Here is a 25,983-nt window from a genome sequence, read left to right on the forward strand (position 1 = left end):
AAGAGAGGTGACAAATTGGGAGAAAATTACTTACAAAGTAAATAATACAGAAAGGGGTGCTTATTGTGCAATAAGCAACTCAATAGCAATAAAGAGCCAAAGCACAGGGCTGGTTTGCAGAGGAGAAATACAAAGGGATTTATAAATACAGAAGTTGCTCAATCTTGCTCATAATTAAAGAAACGAGATGAAAATGTGAGAACTTTTCATCTCTCTGATTCAGCCAAGGTGACGTGTGAGTCACACTGCTTTGATGCGGATGCTGAAAAGACACTCATGTTTGACTGCAAAGAGCCCTTTCTGGAGGACAATTATTTGCATCAAAATCAAAAGGGTATGTACCCTGAGACTTCCACTGCAGACTCCGTGGTACCTGTGTGCTTAGGTGATGTCTGTTCCAGGATGTCCAGTGTGGCTGTCATGCGGGGACTGTTCAGACAGCAGGAAAAAAAGAGGACGCCCCGACGTGCAAGCCCCGGGTCTGTGCACCAGGCTTGTGTCTGCTGGATGGTGGTGGCCAAGGTGGGGCCTTAAATGCTGACAGGGCACCGTCACAAGGCAAGCCCGTAGGACAAAGTATAGAACTCCACAAAGCACAGCACGCCACTGCCATGCACAGGGACAGGTGTGTGAGACACGGGCGTGCATGCGTGTCCAACGGGCAGCAGGACCACAGCCGCAGCGGGAAGTGGCTCCGCGCCCTCAGTTCTGCGCGCACCCGGGCTCGGCGCCCCGGCCGCGTCCTCCTCCAACCTGGCCTTGGACAGTCGTTTCCCAGGGGTGTGTCGTTTTCTTCCTGACCATCCTCAGCAAGACCCCTGGAAAGGTGTCTGCTTTCTGAGAAGGAACATCTCAAGGATCCATTTTCTGGTTCTGGAAAGTTGGTAGAACCAGGATGAATTCCGATTTTGGCACAGGGGGGTGTGTGAGTGAACGGTGTGGAACCTTCTTACTGGGAGGATGAAGGTCAAACCATGGACAAGAGACAGCAGGCCCTCGCTGCTGGCACTTTAAATAAGGCACAGGCATCTGCGCACACCCGGGGCCGTGGGTACTCTGCAGAGAAAGGCCCACGTGACACAAGCAAGGTGGCCTCTCATGGCTGTGGCCAAAGCCTACAGTGGGGTGAAAATACGAGGTATGGGGGCCAAGCGAGCAGGGTTCAGTGAAAGGATAGCTGTGTTCGGCACCATCCATCTGAGCGAACGTGGAGGACACAGGTGCTAAAGATAGGAACCCACCCATACAGCGATGCCCTGCCTGGCAGAGGCAGGCTGCTTGCCTCTCCTGCTCTGCGGGGAGCGGAGACGGCGGTGGCCCTGCGCCCTGGTGCAGGGAGTGCTGAGCTCTGACCACAGTCGGGGGTGCAGGAGCCAGGGGTCGGGGGTAGTGGTGGTTGTATGCCTGGTAGGGGTGTTGTCAGACTGGCAAAACCAACAGCCATCCCCACGTCCCCTGATGCCCACGTAACAAGTGTTAGAGGCCAATGATAGACGACAAACAGTAAAAAAACTCACAAGCCAGACAAGGAAGAAACTGCCCACAGTTACTAGCTAAAAAAGGTGTTTTCCTCCCATTTTATTTGATAATACATTTTCACAGAAACATGATATTATTTACAAATATACAGGTAAGAGACTGCTGGTCAAAAATCTTAAACTGAAAATGTCATCAAAAAGTAATTTACAAAACCCGCCAACTGTCCAGGAGCCCCGGGGGGGATGGTCTGTGCAGGTCGGGGCTCTCTGCTCTGCCGGCTTTGGGAGCCCAGTCGCCCAGTTGCCCGAGGCCTGTGTCTCAGGAGGCGCTGGTCTGCATGTTTTTGGAAGCTGCTAGCATCGCTCTTACTTTGGCCATGAGGTCCTGTGTGAGAAGAGACAAGGTGAGGTGAAGACAGAGGAGACTGGGAGCAACGTGCTGGGGGCCGTGGATGTGCTCAGGGCAGGGCTCCGTCCCAGCCCCGCTGCTGGGACCCGAGGTAGGATCACAGGCTCAGGGCCCAGGAGTCGACCACACAGGTCACCCGGGAAGGAGGATGCAGGGCTGCCCGGAGAGGGAAGCTCAGGGCTCAGCCACCCTGGGACCTCCAGGCAAGCAGCCCAGGACCCCCATCAGCACCCACGAGAGGAGAAGGAAGTGAAGGCTAGCCCCTTCATAAAAAGAAGGGAGGGAAGAGAGACCCATTCCCACCTTACCTGAGTGATTTTGCTCTGCACTGAAGAAACGATGGCTGAGGAGATCTGACCGTCCTTTTCCTGAGAAACTCCCCTAATGCAAAGAGAAAGAGAAATCGGGGGCTTAAAAATACTTCAAGCCATTTTGTTTCCAGTATCTTTAAAAAATAAAGCAACCTTATAAATGTATGTATTTTACTTGTCTATTTTATGTAACAGAAATTTGAAATATTTCATAAAATGTAATCTAACTCAAAAGATATTTTCATATAAACATCATGTAAGACACATTTACAAAATGATGAAGAAAAGGAGGGCAGCACAGAGAGCTGGCGTGCATTCAGAACCTGACCCTAACCTGAGTGGGCACCTCCGGCCCATTTTTTGGACTTTTGGGGGCATGGATGTGACACACAAGTGATGATGGAGCCTGTACTCAGTTTCACCTTTGAAGAAGCCACAGCTTAGTTTTTGATTCACCCCAAGTGAGCTATGGAGAAGGCAATGGCAACCCACTCCAGTACTCTTGCCTGGAAAATCCCATGGATGGAGGAGCCTGGTAGGCTGCAGTCCATGAGGTTGCTAAGAGTCGGACACGACTGAAGCGACTTAGCAGTAGCAGCAGCAACTGAGCTATTGTCTCTGCCACTCACCCGCCAGTTTTGGGGGAGATGGGCCAAAATTCACATTCATGAAAACAGTGGGTCTACAAGCAGGAGGGGACATGATCCCAGCGCCCCTCTGGGTGGATGGGTGGGGGCGGCTTTATGAAGTGGTATTGTCTGGCAGATACCTCCCAACAGCCAGGGCAGCCAGTCCTTGGGGAGCCACCTCGTGGGCATGGGGAGACTGTGATGGTCAGTGTGGACTCCCACGGCCCTGAAGCCTGTGTGCTCAGCAAGTTTCACCCGTCTGCTCCGGCTCAGAATGAGCAGTGGGTTGACAGGGGTTCTGGGGCTCAGTCACCGTGCACTCCTGTGCCTGCTCCCTTCCCGTGGTCACAGAGGCTCTGCAGCAGGGGCGACTCCCACCTCACATGGCCCATGTGAGGACAGAGGTGCCATCATCAGGGAACGGCTGCTGCCACATTACATCTGATGCAGGCGCTTCCCCAGGACTCGCACCCAGGTCTGGGAGGGGAGGCCCCCCACCTGCTCACGGGGAGTGGGGGGTGGGGGCAGCCCAGGGTGCGGGGTGCAGGAGGCAGCCTAGGTTCTCTGACCTCTGTGTCCGCCTTAGGCTCATTTTGAGCCTGAGTGACACAGAGAGGAGGGCGTGGGAGCAGGGGTCTGGGGCTTTGCCAGCGAGCCTGCCCCGTCTCAGCTGCCCTGCGCGGCCCAGAGGTCGGGGCGGGTCACGGCGGGGCTACCTGGAGCGCTCCTGGCTGGAGCCCCGGCTCTCCACAGGAGAGATGCTGGCCGAGTGGCGGCGCGCGGGCTGCTTGCTCGGGGAGGCTGGCTGAGATCCGGCCTTGGACTTGGTCCGTGACCGTGAGCGTCTCTTCTTCTTCTTCTCGTGGGGGCTCCTGGAAGGAAAGCAGTGTTAGACAAAGGCACCGCGCTGGCTCTGAAGGAGTGCTGGGTGTATTCCAGGAGAATTCGGCAACTTCCCCCTTCTATACACATTAACTCTTTTTAAGAACTATGTACATTTAACTTGAAACCTGGATGGGTGTAACAATATAAAAGCCATGCAAGAAGTGAAATGTAGACCACCTTTGAGACAGAAGTCCTCAAGTCAGATGCCTGTGGGTTTATAACACACTCAGCGCTTTATCTGCATTTAAACACTCAAGATAAGCAACTGAGTGCTGTTTATGCTTCCTGTTCATTTATGCTGACTTAACGGGAATTTCCAGCCAGAAATGGAAAATGATTAAAACCAAGCTCTGCGAACACAAAAGCTCAGTGTGTCCTGGCCTGAGGTGGACAGTGCTCCAGGGCTGCCTGTGCTCCCGCTGGTCCCCACGGCCACGTCTCGCTGACTAGCCCACACGCTCCGAGTCACTAAGGCCTGCAATCCCACGTCAGAAATGTGCCCCCAGCTCCATCTCCCCTTTCCAGACCCTCCCCCGCCCAGAGAAGACATCCTTGAGCTTCCCGAAGGTCTCGTGCTACATTCTGCCCTGTGACCCTCCTTCTCGTGCCCCTAAAACGCCTGAAGAAAGAGGGAACGTGTGTAGATGGTGAAAGCGTGGAAGTGCACACGGGCACTGAGCCCCTCCTCTGGGCTTCCTCTCAAAGACCACCTGTTGCCAGTCCTTGAGAAGCCCACCCCGGCACACAGCACAGGGGCCTCCGCAGCCTGCCCTCTTGCTGTGACCAAGCATTTCTGGGAGACTCTTTGCAGACACAGGTCACTGTGAATTTCATGAGCCTGATGCCCAAACTGTGCAGGGTGCCAGCTGGAGGGTGGATGACAGGCTCCCAGTACTATAGTGACCCCTGAAAATATTTATTGCTCTAAACACGGACACCCCAGGTCACCGCCTGTACAGCTCAGACTCCTCCCGGCTCCTCAGGACTCAGGTAGCTTGCAGGCCCTCCCCAACCTGCAGACACCCCAGGGTCTGTCCTCACGTCCTCTCACCATTTCACCTGCCACCCGACCTGTCACTCACCAGGGTATTTCCCTGGTGCCCCTATCCGCCTTGGTAGCAGAGTGTGGGGTACAGGCAGGGCCACCCCAGGCACCTGAGGAGGCTCGTGCTTGAGTCCAGGCCCCGGTTCAGCTCCCATGGGCCCCTGGCGTAGCAGACTGCTGAGCCAGAGAAGCAAGCCGATCCTCCTGTCTGGCAGGGCACAGCTTTCTGGCTCTGCCTCAACCACAGCACCAGGGTCTGGCCCTGGGTGGTGACAGCCTGACGACTTCAGCTGTGGGAAGTGTCCCCCAGTGAGCTGGGCTGTGGGGAGGTGGCCTCTGTGCAGGCCTGGATGAAGAGAAGTGGTCGAGAAAGAAGAGGCTGTTCCTGGGGCTGGACACAGAGGTGGAAAGTGCATAATACCACAGGCCTACTTCTTATACTGCAGAGGTTTTTGCGAATTTTTGTTTATAAACAAATGTCTAGGATTTCAAAGGAAGCAGGGTTAAAAAAAAAAAAAAAAGTGACCTCAACCCCAAATCTAGTTAAGCTCCTGGGGCTGCTGATATGAAATAAAGGTAGGTTAGCAATCCTGACCTGTAAATCACTACAACTTGATCTTCATAACAAAACTTTCCAAGTGTTTGCTTAAGGAATTAAGTAATCTAATTATTAATAGTATTATTTTAAATTGAGGTGTGCTTTACATCCAGCAAAATGCAAATGTCTGAAGTGCTATTTGTTGATTCTGGCCAAGTTGCAGACATGGTGAAACCCAGAAACCTCTCACAATCAGGGACATTCCACCATCCAGAAGGTTCTTCCACTGATGCTCTGCCATCTGCACCCCCTTCCCCTCCCTCACAGGACCCACTGCTCTGATTTCTAGCATGTATTAGGTTGGTGCAAAAGTAATTGCAGTTTTGCACTGCTGAACTTTGCTGTTTGACACTGGAATACATTCTTAAAAAAATGCAGTTTTGTTATATACATCATTTTAACATACATTTCTTGCTTTATGTTTTTTTTTGCTAATGACTTATTACTTGCTATTTATATTTATTTTAGAAATGATGTGAGATAAAGAGCAAATTTGAGCGATTTTCTTATTAGAGTTCAAAATGGGTCATAAAGCGTCGGAGACAACTCACAACATCAACAATGCATTTAGCCCAGGAACTGCTAACCAAAGCACAGTGCAGTGGTAATTCAAGAAGTTTTGCAAAGGAGAGGAGAGCCTTGAAGATGAGGAGTGCAGTAGGCGGCCGTTGGAAGCTGGCAACGACCAACTGAGAGGATCACTGAAGCTGATCCTCTTACAACTACCCGAGAAGCTGCCAAAGAACTCAGTGTTGACCATTCTACAGTCTTCTGGCATTTGAAGCAAATTGGAAAGGTGATAAAGCTTGTTAAATGGGTGTCTCATGAGCTGACTGCAAGTCAAAAAAAATTGTCCTTTTGAAGTGTCATCTTCCCTTATTGTACACAACAACAACGAACCATTTCTTAATTGGACTGTGACATGCCACAAAAAGTGGATTTTATACAACAAGTGGCGACAACCAGCTCAGTGGCTGGACCAAGAAGAAGCTCCAAAGCACTTCTCAAAGCCAAACTTGCACCAAAAAAAAAGTCATAGTCACTGTTTGGTGGTCTGCTGCTAGTCTGATCCACTACAGCTTTTTGAATCCTGGTGAAAACCATGACATCTGAGAAGTATGCTCAGCAAATGGATGGGATGCACTGAAAACTGCAACACCTGCAGCCGGCACTGGTCAACAGAACGGGCCCAGTTCACCTGCACTACACCCGGCCGCACGCTGTGAACTAGCGCTTCAGAAGTTGAACGAACTGGGCTACGAAGTTCTGCCTCATCCGCCATATTCACCTGACCTCTTGCCAAGTGATTACTGCTTCTTCAAGCATCTCAACAACTTTTTGCAGGGAACATGCTTCTGCAACCAGCAGGACGCAGAAAATGCTTTCCAAGAGTTGGTTGAATCCCGAAGCACAGATTTTTATGCTATAAGAAGAGACAAACTTATTTCTCATTGGCAAAAGAATGTGTTGATTATAATGGTTCCTACTTTGATTATATACTGTATGAATCTGCCTTCATACAGTTTAGGCTTTCTCCTGTTAACCTATACCTGAGTTGTTGCCAATTTTGGCAATTACGAATCAAGTGGGCATTTGCGGGCAAATGTTTATGGGGAGTGGACACCTGGGACCAGCAGAGTCGGGCCCTGGAGCAGTACATGCGGAACTCTGTAAGAAACCGCCGAACTGTTTCCCAAGTGCTGTACCACCCTGCCCCCGCCTTGCAGCTACGTCTCAGGATTACGGCTGCTCACACGCTTGTCGACACTTACTACGTAATACCGGGCTTGCTTATTTCCGGCTATTCCTGTCAGTGTAAACAGCACTGCATTGTGGTTTTAATCTGCATTTCACTAACAGATGACTAATGAAGCTAAGCATCTTTTCATACCCTATCTTCACTGGCTATTTAAATATATTCTTTTTCTCATGCACAGTATTTATTAGTTGTTTATTTATCAAGAGAAACTATTCCGTAGCCCAGATATTCATGGTTCATACTTTAGGAACACAGATCAAGTGACTAACTACCACGGAACTCAACCCAAAGAAATCCTTTACATTCCCAAATCACTCTGCACTCTGAAAGACACCAGCCTTCCTCATCTCCTCCAGATCTTTTATGGAATCACAATTTGTGTAGGAAACCGTGTATGCCTTCTTTCCTGATTCACCCACAGCAAACTTAAGAGAAAAACTCAACTCCCAGGCACACAGTAAATGCTACAGCAATATCAAGTCGCAGATGCTTGACCAGAAGGCTGTGCAACCAAGCGCCCATCAGAGAACTGGAAGCCATGGTAGTTTTTCTCCCTGACAGCTCAACAACAACGTCCTTCCAGACTGATGGAGACGAGGCCCTTAAATATATTCTGTCATGAAACATCTTTCAGGCAGTCTGCCCCTTTTCTATGGGGTTGTCTTTTCAGGATTGACACAGGCCTTTGTCAAAGATACACACTGCAAATATTTCTCCCCATCTGGGGCCTGTCAATGCAGTTTAACTGTGCCTTTTGAATGAAATTTTTAATTTCAATGAAGTCAAATTTATAATCTTTTCTTCTTATGGTGGAATTGTCTATATCCTCAAGATTCTCTGGCACTTCATTAAATGTATTCTCCTTATTTTCTTAAAAAAAAAACAAACACACACACACACACACAGAATGGTTTCAGTTTTCACATTTAGGTCTGTGATACATCTTAAGTTAAACTTGGTATATGGGGTACAGGTCACTGTTCTTCCACTTTGGTATCCAGTTATTCAAGCAAATTTTGTTGAAAAGACTTTCCTCACTGCGCTATTTTGGCTCTTTACCTCTTAAAGGTGTACAGCACATACTGTCTGATTGATGAAGCTTTCTAGTAAGTCTTGAATTAGTAGTAAAAGTCCTCCAATTTAGTTTCAAAGTTTTTTTCTTTTCTTTCTTTTCTAATTTCCTTTTGTTTTTGGCTGCGCCGGGTCTTTGTTGCTACACGCGGGCCTTTCTCCACTTGGGCGAGCAGGGGCTGCTCTCTCGCTGAGGAGCAGGCTTGCGGCTTCTCTTGTGGAGCGTGGGCTCTAGAGCGTGAGCTTCAGCAGTTGTGGCTCGTGGGGTTAGTGGCTCTGTGGCATGTGGGATTTTCCTGGACCAGGGGTTGAACCCGTGACTCTGGCAATGGCAGTAGGACTCTCAACCACTGGACTACCAGGGAAGTCCTCAAGGTTGTTCTGACTGCTAGTCAGTTTGCCAATACCTACAAGAAGCCCATGAGAGCTTTGATTGGGACTGTATTGGATCTACAGATCAATTTGTGGAGAAGAGCATCTGACTAATACCAAGCCTTCCAATCCATGAATACGGAGTTTCTCTCCATTTCTTTAAGTTTCCTAAACATTTTCTCTGAAATGTTTTATGGTTTTTCATTGTAGAAAGATCTTACATGTTTCCTTACACTAATCCATATGTAGTTTGCTTTTCTGATACTGTTATGGATGGTATTGCTTTTAACTTCATTTTTTAATTGTTTTATGCTGCCGCTGCTAAGTTGCTTCAGTCACATCCGACCCTGTGCAACCCCATAGGTGGCATCCCAGGGACGGCAGCCCACCAGGCTCCCCCGTCCCTGGGATTCTTCAGGCAAGAACACTGGAGTGGGTTGCCATTTCTTTCTCCGATGCATGAAAGTGAAGTCGCTCAGTTGTGTCCGACTCTTAGCGACCCTATGGATTGCACGCCAACAGGCTCCTCCGTTCATGGGATTTTCCAGACAAGAGTACTGAAGTGGGGTGCCATTGCCTTCTCCGTGTTTTATGCTAGTATACAGAAATAAGAGGTTCCTTAAGATTTACCTAATTATGTAGAAGATAGTTTTACATTTTCCTTTGCAATCTTTATGCCTTCTATTTCTTTTTCTTGCCTTACTGTCATGGCTATGAATTCTATTACACAGCAGACACCCTGGCCTTGTCTCTCATCTCAGAGGAAGGCACTAGGAAGTGTGATGTTAGTTGCAGATTTTTCAAAGATGCCCTTCAGGAATTCCCTGGTGGTCCAGCGGTTAGGACACCACCTTTTCACTGCCGAGGGCCAGGGTTCAATCCTTGGTTAGGGAACTAAGTTCCCAAAAGCTGCTGGGTGCAGCAAAAAATAAAATTGGATGGAAAAGATTTCCTTCTATTCCTGCTTTTGCCAAAAATATCCCCCCCCTCCATTTTTCTTTTTAATGAATGGGTGATCAACTGTGTCAAATACTTTTTTCTGCATCCATTGAGATGTCATATGATTCTCTTCAATTTTTTTGTCAACACTGTGAATTACAACGACTGGTTTTTGAATGTTAAAGAACTCTGCACTTCTGAGACAAATCCCATTTGGTCCCGATGTATTGGTTATTATCCTTTTAGTAAACTGCTACACTCAAATCAGCTAACATTTTGTTAAGAATGTTTGCACTTCTTTTCCTGAGAATATTAGTTCATGACTACATCTACACCCCCTGACAAAACACACTCCACACCACACAGATGTGCACACACGTGGCCATCTGCTTCAGGGTGGGCTCATGAAGTGTTCTCTCTTCTGTTTCCTTCGAAGTGTCTATAAATATACTGGTGTTCTCCTTTTTCTTGAATGTTTGTTAGACTCTACTGATAGAAGTCATCTGGGCCTGAGTTTTTTGGAAGTTTTAAATTATAAATGAAATCCCTTTAGCAGGTATGGAACTATTTAGACTTTCCATTTCTTCTGTTGTCCGTTTGTAGTTTGTTTCTTTCAAGGAGATTTGTCCATTTCACCTAAATTGTTAAGTTTATTGGCATGGTATTTATTTCCTTATTATTCTTTTAATATCTATTGGGTCTTTCATTCTTGATTAATCTAAAAACAGATTAATCAATTAAAAAAATCATTTTCAAAGAACCATCATTTGGTTTTACTATTTTCCTCTGTGAGTCTGTTTTCTGTTTTGTTGATTTCTGATCTTACTTTTATTACTTCCTTGCTTCTACTTACTTTTGGTTTAATTTGTTCTTCTTTTTTCTAGCTTAAGACAGAAGATTAGATCACAGTTTTTAGACTTTGCTCTTTTTTTAATATAAACATTTAAAGCTAGTAACTTCTTTCTGAGCACAACTGCACCCCACAGACTTGAGTGTCACATTTTCATTATTATTCATTTCAAACTATCTTCTACTTTCTCTTGTGATTTCTTCTTTGACCTATGGGTAATTTTCAAATATGTTAATTTTCAAATATTTGGGATCTTTCCAGATATCCTTTTACAGATTTTTATACTTAAAGTCGGCCTTCCTAGGTGGTGCTAGTCGTAAAGAACCCGCCTGCCAATGCAGGGACATAAGAGACTCAGGTTCAATCCCTGGGTTGGGAAGATCCCCTGAAGGAGAACATGGAAACCCAATCCAGTATTCTTGGCTGGAGAATCCCATGGACAGAGGAGCCTGGCGGGTTGCAGTCCATGGGGTTGCACAGAGTCGGACACGACTGAGCAACTTAGCACGAACACACACTTAGTCATGTGGTCGGAAGACACACTCTGTGTTATGTGAACGTACTGGCACTAATTCAGTGGTACAGAGAATGGTCTAGCTTGGTGACTGGCCCGAGCACGCCACGACGCACACGCCATGAGAGTGCGTGCCTCACTGCAGGGCGTAGTGTTCAGGTGGTTGATGCTCTGCTCACGTTTGCTGCATCTGTACTGCTATACTGCCTGCCTTTTCCCCTTTAATTCTTTCAGTTTCTGTTTCAAGTATTTTAAAGCTTTTATTCAACACTCACATTTAAAACATTATGTGCTCATGAAGAACTGATCCCTTCATCATTATGAAAAGGCCTTCTTGATTTCTAGCACCACTGCTTCAAGTCTATGTGGTCTTCTATTAAAACAGCCATATTGCCTTTCTTCTTATTAGCCCTGTATGGTGTATCTTTTTTCAGTCTTTTAGATTTCAAAGTCTTTGTGTATTTCAGGTGTCCCTTAAGCAGCTTAGTATTAGGTTTTGCACTTTAATGTAGTCTAAATTTCTGCCTTTTAACTAGAGCTTTTAGTCTACTTACATTTAATGTAATTATTTGTACAGATGGTGTTAACAATCTCTTTTGCCTTCCAGTTGTCTATTTGTTCTTTTCCCTTCCCCTCCCCACTTTTCTGCTTTCTTTTGCATTAATAAAGCATTTTAATGTTCTTTTTAACAGTCTCTATTAGATTTTTAGCCTTTCTTAACTGGTTGCTCTACAACCTTTAACAGTCATAGTCTACAATGAATTAATAACATCTCATGTATGATGTAACCCACTCCAGTCTTCTTGCCTGGAGAATCCCAGGGACAGCGGGGCCTGGTGGGCTGCCGTCTATGGGGTTGCACAGAGTCGGACATGACTGAAGTGACTTAGCAGCAGCAGCATGTATGATGTAAGAACTGTAGAACAGCAGTATATTCCCACTTACTTGATAAACATTTACTGATGTGTTCAGAGCAGTGATGAGCTGGAGGAATTCAATGCTAACCACCCCCTCCCCAATCAGTCACTAACTATTTACTGTTATAAAGTAACGGGGACTTCCTGTTGGAGTATATGGTAATATGATTTGGCTAAACATTTTCATGAATTTTACTTTAAAAAATATTCACTCTACCCAAATTTAGATTTCTAAACACTCACTAAAAGGAACCATGATTCCTAGGAGAAATGACTGACCCCAGGTCCGAGGTAGGGGAAGCAACAGCTAAACCTAGAGTATCTTGGGTCAAAAGTGACAAAGTGCTCAAGGAACAACGGGGTCAAATGTGAGACGATGTCACCATCAAATGGAATATAATGGCAATGGATTATTATGCAACCAATATAAAACAAATTCCCCAAACCCCAAATCCACAATGATACTAAACAAAGGGTGGGGTGTCTTTAGAGAAAAAATGAGGAGAAAGTCGATGGCAGCAGACATTCACACTGTGCAGCGCCGCCCACAGACTACCTGCCAGTTCAAAGAGGAAAAGGCAAAAGCAAGTGCAACCTTAACCAAGCCATCAAACTCAGAGTCACTAGTAACGGGGCCAAGGGACACGCGTGCATCTGTGTGATACCATGGGAAGCCACACGGCAACATTTATACAGTATACAGTACTCTTGCCGCAGATACTTAACAGCAACACAGCCAAGAGGACGAAGTAAGACAAACCCAGAGTGTGGGGTCTTCAATGACCTGGACTGGCCTGGACTCGTGTAAGTCATGAAATACATACATAGAAAGGTGGGAGGGAGGGAGAGAGAGAGAGAGGAAAGCAAATGTGGGAAAAACATTAACAGTGAATTGAGCTACAAGCTTCACGCAGATGGCTGTTCACTGTACTATTTCTAAGTAAATTAAAAACTTTCTAGTAAGTTAAAATTAAAAAAAAAAAGTCAGCGAAAGAAGCATTGCATTCAATGATCAGCTTGTAGGAATAATCCTTCAAATCTGGGAGGAGGCACTTTCCCCTCAGTTGGGGGACCTGATGGGATTAGTCGCCCTGACTTGGTGCATAATTAGCTACCTGCTGCTGTACTGAAGCAGAGACCCCCTTCTCCGCCCCAGCAGCTACTCTGAGTAGAAGGACAGAGGGAACAGCCTGACTGTTGGGTTTATATAACTTGCCCTCTAAAAAAACATATTCTGGACCTAGAGACAACTCTAGGTTTGTCATAGCTTTTCTTCTAAGGAGCAAGCGTCTTTTAATTTCATGGCTGCAGTCACTATCTGCAGTGATTCTGGAGCCCAGGAAAAGAAAGTCTGTCACTGTTTCCATTGTTTCCCCATCTATTTGCCATGAGGTGATGACAAACCTAGATAGATTAAAAAGCAGAGACATTACTTTGCTGACAAAGATCTGTCTAGTCACAGCTATGGTTTTTCCAGTAGTCATGTATGGATGTGAGAGTTGGACGATAAAGAAAGCTGAGTGCCAAAGAATTGATGCTTTTGAACTGTGGTGTTGGAGAAGACTCTTCAGAGTCCCTTGGACTGCAAGGAGATCAAACCAGTCCATCCTAAAGCAAATCAGTCCTGAATATTCATTGGAAGGACTGATGCTGAAGCTTCAATACTTTGGCCACCTGATGAGAAGAACTGACTCATTAGAAAAGACCCTGATGCTGGGAAAGATTGAAGGCAGGAGGAGAAGGGGATGACAGAGAATGAGATGGTTGGATAGCATCACCAACTTGATGGACGTGAGTTTTAGCAAGGTCCAGGAGTCGGTGATGGACAGGGAAGCCTGGTGTGCTACAGTTCATGGGGTTGCAAAGAGTCAGACGTGACTGAGTGACTGAACTGAACTGGGAGACAACTCAGTTTATAATCACCACCATGAAATTGACCAGTAATCATGCACATGTTCAACTCTTCTGGGTTCCCCCTGAATCCACCACTGCCCACAGCCCCTCAGAGTCAGGTCACAGGATTAATCCCATCCACCAGGGCAGGGCAGCTGGGCCCTGTAGTGGGATGAATCTTGACTTCTCTTGTCTGACTTAAAGTTCCGATGATAACACAAGCTCTGATGAATCCTAACATAATTACCATAGTCTCAAGTGATAGCTCTTTTAATGCAATGGCTAATTTTGAGGGTAAAGCAAGAACTCTTCTGTTAGGAGAGATTTTCGGCTACAAGGAATTAATTTTAGACCATGCCCTTTACATATACCAAGGGTGATGATAAATTTCAAATGTCAATTACTTGAATAAGGAATAAAATTTAAAATGGACTTCACTTTTCATCATGTTATCCTGGAACAGTCACGTACGCTTAGTGAGGGATTTCTAAGGCACAAAATGAAATTTATAAACAGACGGAATGAGTCTGTACATGAAGCCTTTGCTGAAATATATTAGCTTCACAGCTCCTTTCTGATTTTTCTGTTTTTACTGTTTTAAGAAAATGAGATGACATTTTATCATTTAATGGAACGATCACATAACTAGCCAGACTGCAGGAACATTATTTGGCTAGCAATGCCTTTTAGAACTCTTCCTGTTAAGGGCAGTGCTGATGGAGGCGGGTCTCTGAGGCAGGTTTGGGTGATGGTTGGGTTCATTTGCCCAAGAATGGCAGACACCTGAAATTCAGATCTGTCCTCTGGAAGGCTCCAGAAGGTTCTGGAACTCTGGATGTCCTGACACACACAAACACTAAGCAGCATAGTCTCATGCAATCTGAGACTACGATGGGCAACAATGGCATCCTGCCTGTTTCTGGATGCCTCAGTCGCTGGGACAGCAATACTCCTGTCCACCTACAACAGCTGGGGCCTGCTTAATTCCAGAGCCAGGGCACAAAAAACAACAAGCCTCATTTCTGGGGCAAATGGAAATACAGAAGCCAAGTGACTTAAAGTATTCAGGTGGCACCTCCCACAATGGACGGGATGGTCTCCAGATGGCAATGCTTAGCTGAGAGGGAAACGCCCACTGGTCCACCAGCCACCAGCCCTGCTCCTGGCTTGGATTCTGTGTCTTCTCAAGTCAGTGGTGGTACTGGGGCCTCTGGTGGCAGAGGTCAGCCCTAGAGCTCTCTCCCAGGGAGCGAGAGCGGGGGCCCTGGCTTGCTGAGTGTCAGAGGCCCAGACCAGGGGCGGCGGTGATGTGGGAACCTGGCTCTCTCACCCTCCTCGACAGGTCTCTTCCAGTGGTCAAGGGGTCAGAGGACGGACCCTGTCCCTGCTCTCAGGCCCACTCCTGGGAGCCGAAGCTGGGGCCTGGTCCTGAGCAGCAGGGACCTACTTGAGACTTGAACTTCTGATTTTCCTTGACACTCATCCCTACTGTCCTTTCCCCTCTCGACAGGTAGAGGATAAGGTGCTGTGTGTGGGGGGTCCAGAGGAGCACCTAGACTTGGGGAAAATGGAGACCCCATGACCCACTGCAAAGACAGATGGTCCCTGGCTCTAGCATGGCAAGTTCCCCTCTGCCTGTGAGAGTTCCAGAGCAGTGGAAACGCTGCCAGGATGACTCAGGATCAGTCAAAGTAACTGCTTCCCTGGTTCCCGACAGCTCTGTGCTGTGGATGTGGAAGCCCCACCTTCCCAGTACAGGTCCCACGTCTGCGAAAGCTTGGTTGCCTACCTGGACCGGGTCCGCTTCCTGCTGACTCCAGGGCTGTTACTCATCCGGTAGGCGGTGGGGACACTCCTGTCCTCCCGTCGTCTCTCGGGGGAGTGCGCTCGTCTCCGAGGGGACCGGGACCGGGACCTGGGCAGAGGAAGGCGGGCCTTTCAGTTCTCTGTGTGTGGGGGCAGGGGAGCACCTCCACCACTGAGGTGGCGGCCAGCCCTGGCCTGTCCTCTGAGGCCCGCCCCCAACCTCCCTACTCTTGCCGACCCAGAATGGGATCCAGGCTCAGGGGCAGAGTGCTTGTCACGCCAGTGCTAAACTTCTAACCGGGGCACAACTAATGCTGAGGCTGGAGCCATGTGCTCTTGGCCGGCAGCGGCCAGCTCCCCGACTGGGCGTCTCCCTGCAGGTCTTGGTGGACGCGGGCCTGCTGCTGCTCTTCCTCCCTCTTGCCTTTGCCCTAAAAAGTTCAGCTCACTGATATTTCTATCAAAATTAGGGATGGAAAGGCATTGAGACTCTAGTGAGTTTTTCTACTTGTTCTGAATACTGGCAAGAGGAAGAAACTAAAAAGAATAAAGTTAGAAGGTGACTTGAAATTTCTCCTGTGTGCACTCATCTTATGGGCTCTTAGCATGAAGAACAGGCTGCAGGCCCACTGGCAGGAAGCCTAAACCTTCAATCCAATTCAGACCATGCCATTCCCGCGAAAATTTTGGCTAAATCATTTGTTTCTGAGATTTCTCATGTTTTACTCTCCCCTTTCCTGTGCCTGGAAAAGGACTATTCTATTCATGCAGTGTCCCACAGACACCAGCACATAGAGCTCCAACTCCAGACCCTCACCTGTGGGGTCAGGTCCTTAAGAAGAGACCTTTAATAATAGGGTTAGGACTCTTATTTAAGTTTTTTGTCCATTCAGTGAAAATACTATTTGGGGGAAATCTGAAATAAGCAGATATCTGAGCAAAAAAACAAACAAACAAAAAAACCCCCCAAAACCAAAACAATTTATTTCTGTTCTGTTTCTATGACAACACACTCAAAACCAATGTAAAGAAGAGATGTTTTGATTTTTGTCATCTAAAAATATTCTACACTGAATCATTCCAGTTACAACCAAACCTCCCAAACAACACACATGGTTGTTGCAAAGATCAGCCTGTAATCACATTCCACCCTCTGTGTCATGGAGAAAACCCTGAGTCATTCCTGAAAAAACACCACAACCACAGAATGAACCTGCTCCGGGATCAACTCCCCTCGACTCTGGGGCTCCTCCCACACAACTGCTTCTCAGCTTATACAGCGGTTTTGATTTTCCAGACCTTTCCTAAGATTTAAGTAACAGATTACAAAGGTGAGGTCAGTCAGACACCTTGACATTTTACCAGGTTTCCCCTCAAAAGAGCTCCAGGAGGCAAATCTGCTCGTGGTCGAAGCTGCCTGATAACTGTCCCGCTCTGCTGCTGCTGCCACTGCCGAGCTGCTCTGACAAGGCTCCGTGCTCAGCGTCCCTGGGGAGGCTGTGGGTCTGTGATATGGAGGTACACACTTCACATTCAGAATAAAATGTGCTGAGCTGGGCAGCACTAGAACCCTGAAAAAGGGCTCTGCTTAATCAAAACTATCGCACCTATGGAACGCTCAGACGCAGAATTCTACAATAAACTCAATAATCAGGAAAATGGATTAGTTTTTAATGTTTGCAAATTCGTAACTTTGAAATACAATACCATTTAGCGGTGGCTATGAGTATTAGATTTCTTTAAAGTGAAGAGGCTGTTACCAGTAGATTATCAAGTTATCTGGGAAAAAAGCCCATCTCAGAATTATGGGCCATGAGCTATGCCAGATAACACTTGGGTTTTATTTTGATTAAAGAAGCTCTAATGTTTTTATTCTATTAAGTAGGCTCTTAATATTGCTACCACGACACAGTTCAAGAAACAGGAATTCCATTCTTTCCTTAAATCATCTGTATAACGTGACCAGAGGCCTTCTTATAGAGATGCAATAGTCTGAATTCAAAAAACTTCAAGCATAATGCAACTTGGATATTTTTTTCTTAAATAATAATAACAGTTTGTTGTCAAATAAAAGCATAAGGAAACCTTTTGTCTGAATGATGAGACATTTATAAATAGCTGCTTCTACCAGTGTTTAACCACATCTGCGACCCACTTCTCCATTCCTGTTACTTCACTGCTCACAGGTCCTCATGGAACCCAACGAGTGTCACTGGTGCCCTGGCAGCAAGGATCCGGCACCAACTGGCTTGAATAACCAAGAGGATCCCAGGTTTTACTTCTTTTAACTTTTGAACTGTGGACCCAACTTCACTCACAAATCCTTCCTCCTCTCTTGAGGGGCTAGTGTCTCCACAGCTTTTCTCCCCAACACTATTATCAATGGCTGTGGCTCTGTCTGGGGTTACGACTCACTTCCTGGAAACCAGCATGTGAACTGTCTCCTCGTGGGAACATCAGTGTCCCACGTTCCTTCAAAGATCAGGATCAGGAGATAAACCACTCACTCACTGACTAGATATGCAGTTTATCAGTGGAAGAAGTGAGGAATTACAAATTTCAAACTAAAATATGACCCCAATTTGGCCCACCTGAGTTCTTTTTGAACATTAAATGTAACTGTTACAAAAGCCACGTTAACCTCCAGCCTCTCCTTGAGTGAAAGCCCTGAGGGAACTTTACTTCAGGAAGTGACACAAGGGCCCATTATCCTCCACAGAGAACACCCCAAAATGTGGGGGTGCAGAGTTCTACCTAGAAACCTCCCCTTAGACACAAACTAACCAATGAAATGACACCACAGGTGATCTTATTAAAAGCTTTACAAATAAATTGAATTTCAAGCTTTAGTCTCATTGAGTTTAGTTTTAAAATACCTAAACTATTAAAACTGGATTTTAATTTTAGGCAGTAAATTGCATGAATACATCTTTATCCCATTAAGATATAAAACCTAATGTGATATAAAAGCAGAAAACAACAGAGAAAGAAGTCTTATACTTTAATCAATGTTGATTTAAAAGACACTAAATACTGCCTTGCGGTAATCACTGTGCTTTCTGAGAAGCAACAGACTGATTTCCAAAACTAAAGATTCTTCTATGACTAATTCACCTTTGGAGAGCCCGAGTCATCAGTAATTTAGACATACTTGATAAATGGGACTTCAACCACACAAGCATTAATATATTAACATAAAAATTACTTATGATAGTAAAGCTTTTTAATCTTAACTTTCTACATTTTACATAGGACTTTAGTAATTTAATATACAAAAGAAAATATATTTCAACTGTAGCATCCTACCCCAAGCAGAAATATTAACAAAAGTCATTTTACTTGAAGCTGGCAGTAGTCTTTTTAAAACAATCGATTAAATTGTGTCAGGCCCAAGAAACAGTCTGATATATCCTATGTAGACATTATGTCTGTAATGGGTTATTCTATCTGAAAAGACAGTTAAAGAAATAATTATGATAGTTATCATTAGCAACCTCAATATTTTGGTTAAAATTTAATTTTTTTCTTTTACATTTCAAACAGTTCATATTACCAAGAACACCAACCTCCCTCATTTCATAACTGCTGCATTCGAAATTCAGTTGGGTCCCTAGAAATTATTAATGTGAGCTTGGATTAAGAAAGCAGGTCTATAACCAGCTTAGAAAAATATATAGTTTTATCAGATAAAACTCACTCTTCTCAGAAATAAGAGCTGAGGCAGGATCCTACTTGGTGAAGGTAACTTATGTCGCTGGGACCCAGAGACCAACCACAGGACAGGTGGGCTCCTCCATACATCCAACCAGATCTGAAACCCACTTCAGCGCCCTGAGTTCAGAGGTGGTCTGATTTCAAGCAGCATCACTGTCACATACAAGCTTTCAAGGCAAAACTTCCTGGACAAATACTTTGAAGGTTTTGTTTTCTAATAGTATTTTTAAAAAACAATTTATAATAAAGTTGCACTTTGCCTTGATACTTTATTTAAGCTGTAAAATCAAACACCAAAGATCTGCTGATTTAACTAAAGTCAGCTGATTTAACTAAAATTAACTGAAAGTATCACATAGATATTACTCTGTGTGTGTGTCTTAGTCGCTTAGTTATGTCCGACTCTTTGGAACCCCATGGACTGTAGCCTGCCAGGCTCTTTTGTCAATGGAATTCTCCAGGCAAGAATACTGGAGTGGGTCGCCATTTCTTTCCTCATAGATACTACTAAGATTTTTTTAAAAGTTTGAGAATTATGAGAATACTCAGCTCTCTACACATAAAATACTTTGTTGGTAAAATTAAGGTAAAATTGTCGGCCTGCCATCACAGAACTCATATTAACAATTTTTTAATCTTTTTCTTTAACTGAAAATTATACACTAAGGATTAGGATTTTGTTTCTTGCACTTATCAGCACTGAATATATGAAAACAATATTAAATACACTTGCATATAAAATATGTAAGTCTAAACAATATAAAATACACTTGCATATAAAATATGTAAGCCTATTCTAAAATAAAAGCTATTTTAAAAATACTAACATAATATACACAATGACTTACTCTACTATAGATAGTCAATAAAAACCATGGAAATCCTAGAGAGTTGAAATTCCAAGTGTTTCATGAACACTTCTAGTTCTGAACAGACCAACCTGGGGAAAAGTCTGTGGCCATCAGGTCTGACCAGATGGGTTCACCTAAGAACCAGGCACCTGCACCTACTGTTTGTCTCAGCATGCACCACGAAAACCAACTCATTTCTTACATAAGAAGCGACCTAAGGAGCCCTGAGCATTATCAGGCCCCTAGAAGGGGATTTAGGAGTAGATTATAATTTCTTCTCTTTGAGCCCTGAAATAAATGAAATCTACAAAGGATTTTACTGGGTATGGTTATTATTCATAGGGCTTGTACAGGTCTATTTACTTCCACTATATTATAAGAAATTTTTTCAAATAAGAAACCCTAGTTTTGATATATACATACAAGTTCCTGGGGACTTTCAAAAATTGGAAATATGTCAGCAAAGTTGTTCATTTAATTAAACAACAAGGTGTGTGTGTGTGAGAGAGAGAGAGAGAGAGGGAGGGAGGAGAGAGGGAGAGCAAGGGATAGAACATATAAAGAACTAGCAAAAATGCAGAGCCAAAGATCAAATTTATTTATCGTGGAGGTAAGCCTAATTTCATTGTAGACAAGGGTAAATACTTGTCAAGCCTTGAAGGTCTGGTCTAGGTAAAAACTGGGAAGCATGTTGTTTTAGGGTATATTCAAGAAAGGCTAATGTGTATACAGTACAGTTTTTTTAAACATAAAAAATAAAAAGTATAGGGCCATCTGCATTTTTCACATGGAAAGGAAAGAAAACATCAATTGTAGAAGAAGTAGATTAGTACAAGTGCTGTGCTAGAGAAACTAAGTCCAATTGACATTCAGTAAGAAATCAGAAGGCGTGAGGTAAGTTTTAAAACTAGAAACTTGCTTTTCTAAACCTCCTGTAAGTCAGATGCTTTAAAAATCAGAAAAGCACCTGCTTCACTAAGCACTCAATTCTGTGATCCTTACAGGTTTTCGTGTTTATTATTTCTGTTGCATAAAACCTTAAGCTGCTTCCTCAAAAGCTGGCTTTTGGTGGAACAGTGACTGTTAGTGGGAGGCTGGAGAAGCAGATTGATTGAGAAAGCAGATCTGTGCCCGTGTTTCCTCCTTTACGGGCACTTGCAGGTGTTGTGCCAGTGAAGCTGAACACAGCCACAGGGCACGTGTCTCTCGTGTTGGCAGATACACATTCAAAAGGAATTAGCTTGGGAAAGTCGACTCAGTCACCAAACAAAACGCCCCCGACCCTGTGAATTTTCCACACATTTTCAGCAAATACGCTAGGCTTGCTCCCAAGACCTGTTAAAAATTTAAATACCTCTCTTCTAAGAAAAACCTGGCAATAGTTGATGAATTTTGGAAAGTCAGGTTAAAAAATATTTTGAAAAGAGACTGCAGGACGCATCTCTGCGTAAAGACACGCAGGTGTGTGGGTCTGTGCTTGCGGCAAGCCGGGGGAGGGGAGCCCCGCGCCCCCTGCTGGCGAGCAGGAGCAGCGGGATCCGCCCCGCACCCGACGCCCGGCCGCGGCAGCGCCCTGCACACTCACCTCGAGCGCCGCGCTGTCCGATAGGCACTGGGAAGACAATGCTTTGCTTTTGAGTGAGACCTAGACCTGGACTTGGACGACGAATGATACTTGGGAGACCGCGATCTTGTTCGAGACCGTTTTTTGTGCTTTTTCTTTTTCCTCTCTCTTTCTTCTTCTCTCGGCGGGTCTTTGCTTCGGCTCGAGCGCCCTTCTGGAGGCTTCACGTCTAAAGTTGGCAGAGGTCTGCCTCCAGCCAGTAGAGGACAGGGCACGGTACCAGCCTCCTGGAAACAGAAGCACACGTCCGGATCTCAGCAAGGAAGATAGGCTGTTTCAAAATGTGTGTATAAGATTCCGACTTTGGCGCTCTCTCATCTGTTAGAGCAGCCCATGCCTCCGTCTGTGGCTCTAAATATACCCCCGGCATCTCTGGGAGAATGATGGCTCCTCAGAGGCCAAGAGCACGAATGCCTACCTCTCACGGCCGAGCCTTCCCGTGCAGGGTCCCGTCCCCAGCCTGCCAGGCTCTGGAGGCTGGATCTGAGAAAAGAAACGCGGCACATGGAGGGCTGTGTTAGGAAACGAGCCCCACCTGCTCTTTCCTAAATAATTGTGACTTTCCACTAAAAAGGAGATTCTTCAAATTGCTAGCACTAGGTTTTTATGCATCTCTGCTCTGCCTGAACCAAAAGAGGTTCCTTTTTGATTTAAAAAAAAAAATTATTTGTTACTAGAACACTTTCTTTCTTTGTATGAGGTAGTGGATATTAACTTACTGTGTCGATTACTGCGTATTTTATGTAAGTCAGATCATGCCATGCACCTTGAACACACAGTGCTACATGTCAACGGCTAACTGGAAAATGGTCCCTCACCATCTGGTGCTACAAGGATGAAGTCACCGGTCACTGGAGTTGCTGACCTTTGACACCCTGAAAGAAGTTCAGGGCAGAGATCAGGAAAGAGGCCCTCTGTGCTCTGGGAAAAACTGGCAGAACGTGCCTTCAGATAGTTAGACCTTTACAGGAGAAGATTCTAAGAGCGATTCTTGTACCTCCTCATGCCTGGAAAAGCACTAACATTACTAACAGAGACATCTGCTCCTCCTGATAAGCAGCCATCTTCCGCCAAAACGTGTTTCACTGCACATTCCGCTTCACCAAACTCACGTATACACGGACCCTGCCCCCCACCTCTCAAGAGCAGTTCCTCAGAGGTCTGACAGGCTGTCTCCCCAGGCTATCATCCTCATTTTTGTCCCAAATAAAACTTGATGTGCACCTTTTCTCAGGTGACACAATTATACCTCAGTAAAACTGAAAGTAAAAAAATAAAGCCACTAACAGGAACCACAGACAAGACAATCCCATCAACGCAACCCAGCCTTACTCCCCATGTATCAACTCAGCAAGGAATTTCACTTAATGGGTTATCAGTCTTCAGACCTCTGTATCCAAGTATGACAGACACATAGAGTGCACAGATCTTAGGGCTGCTGCCTACTGAACTTTCACGTCAAGACACCAGCGCATACATCCAGGAGCCACCACTCTCAGCAGTGTGCATCCAGAGCAGTCCCATTTCCAGAACTTGTTCACTACGGTCCAACCAGGAAGGCAATTACTACTCAACTTTAAAAATGATGTGGTAGTCCTATTTTATTGACATTAACATTGTCCATGTCACAATGTAAGATAAAAAAAAAAAAGAATTTACAAAAAACAAAAACAAAAAAGCCACACATAAGAAAACCACAAAAAACACCCCCAAACCGCATTTCATATTTGCAATTGCAGCCACCCCCTTCAGCCCCTTTCCCTCATCCTGAGCAAGGTCGTTTCCTTGATTCAGTTTACGTGAGTTTTAACTACAGCCAGTAAACACCATACACAGAGAGACACCGAAGAATCTGGAATTTATCATTTTGTGCCTCAGAACTTTCAAGCTGTTAAGGTTCATGAAAAAAAAAAAAAAAAAAAAAATCCCAGGCAGGGGCTGCAGCCCCGAGTGGGTGCAGCTGCTGGCAGGTGGTGGGCTCTAGCAGGCCTGGCTTCCCTTCTCCTTGGGTCCATTTGGATAAGGCCAACTGGATGAGGCAAAACAACACTTTGTGCAAATTATTCTTCTGAAGCTATGCTTCTTCCCCTGACTTGAGAGGAACCATGATGGTGGTCTTGTGGGACAGCCACCAAAGATATCGCCCCTCCAATACGGGCATGCCCAGAGAACAGGGCTGCCTTCCTGCCAGCCTCCTGTCGTTTACACTCACAACACACTGTCTTCACATCTTTCATTCACTGTGAGCTGAGAGGCAGTGGGGCTGAGAATCGCTCAAGAACAATATGCCCTGCTCCCAAAGCAGTTTATTCCCATGAAAATACTCTTAGTAACCAGGCCCCCTGTGGAAGGGCACATAGCCGCCTGGTGTTCCTGTCCGGCCTTCACTCTTCTCCATCGTGGCAATGCGGCCCAGGGCATTTTTAAGGTTTTGCTTAAACTGTCTCCAGGGAAACCATTTCATCATGAGACAGTTCTTCTTATCAAAAATGTCTTTCTTACTTCAAATTATTTTAGTGCAGTAATCTGTTTCTTCCTTTTTTTTTTTTTTTTTGGTGTCACTTGGCATGGCTTGAAGGATCTTAGTTCCTCAACTGGGGATCGAACCTGTGCCCCCTGCAGTGGAATCGAGGATTCTTAACCACTGGACCGCCAGGGAAGTCCTGCAATAATATTTTTTCAGGTTAAATTTTAAAATAATTGGTTGTTGTTAAACAATTCTAACATGTAGATACAAAACTTTATATATAAGAACACCTAATTCCCACTCTGGCACTTCTAAACACACATACAAAGTGATACAATAAATTTAGACTAATAAAATGTAGTGAGTTTTCTAACTTTAGAGGTTGGAGGAAGGGAAATGCTGCCCCCTTCACCCCCACATCCATCGGCTTGTAGAGAACTCTGCTGTTGCCAGGCTGGAAAACCAGCTTTTAGTGCATTAAAAAACCCCAATAACCATGGACTCTAAATTAGGAATATATGTAGGTCTTCTCAGGTGGCACTAGAGATAAAGAATTCACCTGCCAATGCAGCAGATGCAAGGGATGTAGGTTGGATCCCTGGGTCGGGAAGATACCATGGAGGAGGAAATGGCAACCTACTCCAGTATTCTTGCCTGGAGAATCCCATGGGCAGAGGAGCCTGGTGGGCTAGTCGATGGGACCGCAGAGAGTCAGACACGACTGAGCACACACACACACACACACCCCCCGCATGAAAAAGTGAGATGGAACTGGGGGTAATAAGTCACCACTAAGAATTTCCAGGCCAGCACACGTGAGGCCTCTAGGAATGCTGAAGGTAATGCTGAAGGTCCAGGGCCTCTAGGAATGCAGGGCAGTCGGGGCTGCTGTGGGGAATTTCCCTGGGAACCAGAGAGCCCGTTTTAGGAGAACTGAGACTCCATCTTTTATCTAAGTGATGGCTGAATGAAGAGAAACACAGGATGGCTTTCTCCTTCTCCAGCACAGGGGACAGAAGAATGGCACTGACGAGTGATAATGAGCGCTGCACTAGGAGGGGGAGAAGGGGAAAATATGTCCCCCTAAGGACGTCTGCAAAGAACAGGAACCAGGGGGACGGGGCGCTGCAGGCAGCCACACCAGGCCAGGAGGGGGAGAGGCAACTCATTAGATGAATCCCTATTTATACATTACTGCCAGCCTGATGATTTGTATCTCTGAGCTTCATTACTGCTTCTGCTGCCTTTGTCCTAATGCCCATCGTTAGTAACACTTATTTTACCACTGTGGTTATTGTTTATTTCATTTTGAGGCGAGGGAATAAGTAAATCAATATATTAAAAATATAACTTGCAATTAAGTCATAGATCCATTTATTCTAATAAAATGATCTATTACCCTTCACCATTAAAGTAAAAATCAGCAACTTGGGGGTGGGGGTGGGGGTGGCGCTTGGCTGGGCAGAATTAAGATGACGCATTCTGATGACCTCACTGTTTTTTCAGCTTAAAAATACAAAGAGGACATTAAAAACCAAGCAGTTAGACTTGAGAATAACAACAGAACGGGATAACCAATCCTACATGCCAAGTGGTAGCCCCCACAGTGGTGGCTCCAGGGGCAGGCTGTGTGCGCCAGCATGTCTCAGCAGTCTGGAGATGTACGTTCTCCGCAACATGCCAGTGCTTCTGAAACCCAGAAACTTCAAGATGCATCCTACAGCCCAGGGCAGTGGCTCTCGTGACCACACCTGAAGAAACAGACTCAGGTCATGCCTCACATGCAGGGTCACCAGCAGTCAAGGGAGAAGCCCAGTGTAGCCCACAGGGGTACCTATGCCCAGAATGCAA

General features: G+C 45.5%; 1 protein-coding gene across 8 annotated transcripts in view; it reads right to left on the minus strand.

Moving 5' to 3' along the window:
* Positions 1-1,546: 1,546 nt before the first annotated feature.
* The window catches only part of SFSWAP (splicing factor SWAP), an 81,060-nt gene continuing 56,623 nt past the window's right edge, over positions 1,547-25,983 (minus strand). For 3 of the 8 annotated variants that reach the window (XM_061384491.1, XM_061384489.1, XM_061384493.1), the window contains 6 exons: positions 21,627-21,892; positions 16,826-16,981; positions 15,460-15,585; positions 3,544-3,699; positions 2,196-2,268; positions 1,547-1,863 (listed from right to left, as the gene is read on the minus strand). In XM_061384491.1, coding sequence (XP_061240475.1) covers positions 1,798-1,863; positions 2,196-2,268; positions 3,544-3,699; positions 15,460-15,585; positions 16,826-16,981; positions 21,627-21,892 — 843 coding nt within the window. In that variant the 3' untranslated portion in view covers positions 1,547-1,797. Of the gene's footprint in view, positions 1,864-2,195; positions 2,269-3,543; positions 3,700-15,459; positions 15,586-16,825; positions 16,982-18,815; positions 18,924-21,626; positions 21,893-25,983 lie in introns of those variants that run through there. The other 5 variants (XM_061384490.1, XM_061384495.1, XM_061384494.1 and 2 more) reach the window with 3 other exon arrangements.

The sequence above is a fragment of the Bos javanicus genome, chromosome 17, assembly GCF_032452875.1.
Source record: "Bos javanicus breed banteng chromosome 17, ARS-OSU_banteng_1.0, whole genome shotgun sequence".
Classification (NCBI taxonomy): domain Eukaryota; kingdom Metazoa; phylum Chordata; class Mammalia; order Artiodactyla; family Bovidae; genus Bos; species Bos javanicus.